This window comes from Aptenodytes forsteri, unplaced genomic scaffold, assembly GCF_000699145.1.
Source record: "Aptenodytes forsteri isolate BGI_AS27 unplaced genomic scaffold, ASM69914v1 Scaffold108, whole genome shotgun sequence".
Lineage (NCBI taxonomy): Eukaryota > Metazoa > Chordata > Aves > Sphenisciformes > Spheniscidae > Aptenodytes > Aptenodytes forsteri.
Genome location: NW_008794448.1, coordinates 4,270,403 through 4,275,099, shown reverse-complemented (window position 1 = coordinate 4,275,099; position 4,697 = coordinate 4,270,403). Strand labels below are relative to the sequence as shown.

The 4,697-nt window shown below is 36.2% G+C and overlaps 1 protein-coding gene across 10 annotated transcripts in view; it reads left to right on the top strand.

The window, feature by feature from the left end:
- The first annotated feature begins 228 nt into the window (after window positions 1–228).
- Window positions 229–4,697, top strand: part of HECTD1 (HECT domain E3 ubiquitin protein ligase 1) — a 63,828-nt gene continuing 59,359 nt past the window's right edge. For 7 of the 10 annotated variants that reach the window (XM_009290367.2, XM_009290365.2, XM_009290357.2 and 4 more), the window contains exon 1: window positions 229–509. In XM_009290367.2, the coding sequence (XP_009288642.1) occupies window positions 370–509 (140 nt within the window). In that variant the 5' untranslated portion in view covers window positions 229–369. The remainder of the gene's footprint in view (window positions 510–4,697) is intronic. The other 3 variants (XM_009290361.2, XM_009290358.2, XM_009290359.2) reach the window with 1 other exon arrangement.

Genomic DNA, 4,697 nt, shown 5'->3' with positions numbered 1-4,697 from the left:
CTAGAGGTTTATTTCCAATGAAACAGAACAAACTACTGTTTTCTCATATATAAAACTACAATTAAAAATTTTAAAAAAAAAAAAAAAAAATTTGCTGGTCAAATATGTGGAAGTTTTCTTAATGTCAGCCCAAAAATATGCTACTTGTTTTAGAGAGGAGCAAATCCAAAAAGTTTAAAGACAAGATTGTGATGATAATTTTTTTTTTTCCTTTTTCTTTCCAGGTGAAAACTGCAAAAGCCTGGGGCTGGCTGAAGAGAGACATTAATTGTGCTCAAGTTAGTGTGGCTTGAACAATTAAAGGATATTTTGGTACTTTTTAATTTAAGCGGAGGCGGCTTTTTTTTTTTTTTAAAAAAAAAAAACAACATGGCAGATGTGGACCCAGACACGTTGCTGGAATGGCTGCAGATGGGGCAGGGAGATGAAAGGGATATGCAGCTAATAGCACTGGAACAGCTATGCATGCTACTTCTGATGTCAGACAACGTGGATCGCTGTTTTGAAACGTAAGTAGTTTTGGCTTTCGTTTATGGAATGTTATTTTCCTTTCTCGGTAGCTGTATATAACACTTAATGGTCCTAGAAACTTTCAGCCTCAAAAATGTTTTTACAGACTGAAATTGAGTGTAGATCACTGAAATGAAGAGTTTCTGTTCGTGTTGTGTGAAGTACTGTTGTCTGATTAAAAACGTAGTGTTGTGTGAGTGATCCGCAGTGCCTGTTCTGACACATGATCCGATTGTTTAATTTAAAGAAATGTGTTCAGAGTTGCGATGTGCAAGTGTTGGGTTTTTTTTGTTTTGTTCTGTGTTTAATGGTAGAGAAAACCTTTTTTTTGCATTAAAACTATAATGATCACCTAGATATATTTAAGCATCCATACGCATGCAACACTTTTCTCAAGAGATACAGTAGCTTTTTCTGAGCTCTGTAAATCCAAACAAAAATCACAAATGTTAACCACTGTTCACACAAGTATTTTGCCCCTTCTTTGAAGAATGTAGCTCTTCATGCCACCCTTCTCATCTGCATTTGTACACTGCATATAGCACAGTCCCTGCTCTCACTCCTTTTTATATTTCTCACAGCACAAAATGCTGATGTAATCACTTCTGTTAGTTAATCGTGTTGCTGTGCATGTGTTACACTACTTCCTGTGAGGGCCTGCGAGTAGTATGGAAAGGAGGTAGCAAAAGTGTAAACAATCACAACTTTTAAATCTGACATTGCTTATTTTTTTTTGTTTGTTTGTTTCCCCAGTTCTTATTTTGATGCTCTTGCATCTCTCCCCTTTTCCATCTTTTTTTCACTACTCTCACTTTCCTTTCTTTTGCATCTCAGAGTATGGCTAGTGTCTTTCTGATACATCCTGCTTCTTAGGAGTGTGGGTTTCGAAGCATTTAAGAAGGTAGCTGTTTGTTACAGTGTTTAGTTTTGTAGCCTTGAAGAACAGTTTTCGGGCTTATCTCTTAAAAGCTGTGCATCTTTCACGACTGCTTTTATTACAGGAAGTGTAAAATTCATACGTCTCTAAAATTTGGATTTGTAGTTACGTAACAGTAAGCACAGTTTTGTACACCACTTTGGAATTTGAAATTGCTTGGTCTTGGCCTTGATGAGCTTACAGGTAAAATTTTGGCTTGAAAGAGACTTAGTGTAGGGAGATGCATTCGACTTCCCTATCTGTCCCTCATAGTACTGATACTGGTGAGCACTATGTTTTCAGCCTCAGAGAAGCTGATCTACTGACTTCTTAATTTGCTGTTGTAGAAAAGAATTTGACAGTTAAGAATGAATTTTTCTGACAAATCTAGGTGAACTTCCTGCTTCAGTATATTCAGTATAGAACAGAAGTAGAAGTTTGGGCATAAGCATTTGTAAGGATATCTTCTGGGTATTTGAGGATCAGGAATGAAATGTCAACTTTTAAAATATAAACCAGTTGTGGGTTTTATGCATTTTATTTAGAGCAGACTTTCATCTCAGTATAAATGAATTAAATAGTCCAAGTGCTTTTTTTTTCTTAAAGTATAGGTAATGAATGCTCTATTATTGCAGTGTTGTGGTTTTAAAATTAGTTTTTATGTCTGGAGGAAGAAACATTTAAAATACCATTTGACAATTTTTGTTATGAGCCTTGGCATAATTTAATTTTACTGGTCTTCTAAGTTGTTGATCTCTCTTGCTGTTGTAAGCTTCCCTCAAAGACAAACAGAAGAGAGTAAGGTGTAAATTGGGAAAAAGTTATCAAGGTTCCCTGCCTGTTCAAGTGATTTTACAATGAAATTAAAACTGCTACTTTTAATTGGCACTGTGAATACACAGAAGATATGGTTCCACGGTATTTGGTGAGCTGACATAGTAGCTCAGTACTTTCAAAAGGGAGAGCTGCTACTTCTCACTTGCCATTTTTATTCCTCCCAGCCATATTCTTTCTTCATGCCAGCATCAGGGCTTACTGGACTCCTCTAATTCACTAAAAGAGCAAGGCGCTCTTTAAACCCACTGAAGAAGATGGCTAGTTTTCTGCTGTTACAGTGAATTACAGCAGATCATAGAGGTGTCTGATGAGCACTGGAGGTGGAACTGCATAACTGGAAATATGGGAGAAGCAGAGAAAGGTATACACTCTTCAGTGGAGAACTTCTCAATGGATAGTCTTGGGTGTCTGTGGTATCACAGCCTGCATTTCAAGGTGACTTTATTTATTCTGAAACACTCTGTGAGAAATGGATGATGTCTTGAAAAGTATTTTTAAAATCTTTCCAAACGACAGTTCAAGTAGCCAAAACTGTGTAAGTAAAATAATCCCTGAAAATATTTTAAAGTTGCTTTTCAGCTATGTTTTTAAAGGAATTACTGCTTGTCTAAATAGGAGATTTACTATGTGACAGAAGGGTTGCCAAACACATTTTTCAGGAACTAATTTTGAAAATGGTTTCAGTGTATGCCTGACTTGTAACATGGACATATTTTTCTGTTGGTAAGAAAACCAACCTCTAGACTTTACAACATCTTTTCTTCTGTTAAGCAAGAAGAGCATTCCTGAATTTTGTATGCTGTGCAGATATTATTTCAAGATCCTGGAATTGTTTCTTGCTATTAATTATGTTGACTAAGAAAACTTTAAGAATATTTTTCATCTGTGGAATTCAACAACTGGAAGGTGGAATCTTAAAGCAGTCAATTTCTTGGAGAATGAAATGTGATGCCTTTCAGGGATCAGTTAGCTAAGAAAAAGCTCATCATTTTAGTGAAGGGACATCTGGTGATTAAAAGCTGTGTATGGTGAAGACTGGCAAAGCTATGAAACAAAGACACATGAAAAATATTGACGTGAATGCTATGCGTTTTCTCTAAAAGCACAACGCTGTTTCCAGACTGATTTCTTAAGGAGTTAAGGGCAATACACAGTCTCACTTAGCAAAGAAAGGTCACAAACTTGGGGGGGGGAAGTATTGAAATGATGGACTCAAAGTCTTGTACTTCATTATTGTAGTAAAGTAATAGGGTTACTTTGCAAGCATATTCTCAAGGAAATGTTATATTTTAAAGCTAATTTTTTTTCTGTACAAGAGTAATGGATATTGAAACTAGTGTTTCAGATCAAGTCAGAAAAACAGAAGTAGGCACAAATGTATGGCGGTGTATTTCGTAGTGTTCTGGCAAACTTCTAGCAGTATCACAACAGATTGCGGGGTATGCAGCCAATAACAGGTAGTGTGGTGCCAAATAATTGACGTTTCTTTACTTCTCCCCAGATTTACATATTACATCTGATTAAATTATTTTTAGTGTTACTCATATGTTAGCATTACAAAAATCAGCGTCATATTCATCTTCTGGTGATAATGACTCACAGACACTGTTAGTCACTTAGCGTGAAGAATGGCTAACATTTTAGCAGCAGCAAAAGCTAGTAGCTTGAACTGCAGAAAATTAATGAGTGAATAGAAATGGTTCTGTTAAGTAGTTGCATTGGGGTAAAATAGCTAAACTCGTGATTATAAGTGTTAGTCCCAAATTGTAGTTAAACTGTGTGCTATTAAGTCAATTTCAACAGGAGTTTTAAGTATGCATTTTATATAAACATAATTGAAATGATATTTTTAGTGTTTAAATTGTTACAGGTAATTTCAAAGGCTATGTAGAGGCTATTAGTTACAATCTCACATTATTAATATAGCCCTTTTTCACATAGGTGTTTCAATTTTTCTTTTTCACCCTGTCTGATTGTTTCACTTTATTTTTGGTGAAATGAAATGAGAATTCCTCAGATCTGGGCTTTGTGTTGCTATTTTCTTTCCCTATCTGCCAGAGTAAAAGTATTTAGCAAAGAAGATTTTATTTAATTATTTTCCTTAATTACAAAGGAAACTTGTAGAACAAGGCAGTAGTATAACAAGCAAAGTAAAACCTGAGTGTCGTGGTTTAACCCCAGCTGGCAACTGAGCGCCACACAGCCGTTTGCTCACTTCCCCTACCCTGCTGGGATGGGGGAGAGAATCAGAAGAGTAAAAGTGAGAAAACTTGTGAGTTGAGATGAGAACAGTTTAATAATTGAAATAAAATCAAGTAAAACAGTAATAGTAATAATAAAATATACAAAGCCAGTGATGCATGATGCAATTGCTCACCACCTGCTGACCGATGCCCAGCCAGTCCCCCAGCAGCCCCCCCGGCCAGCTTTCCCC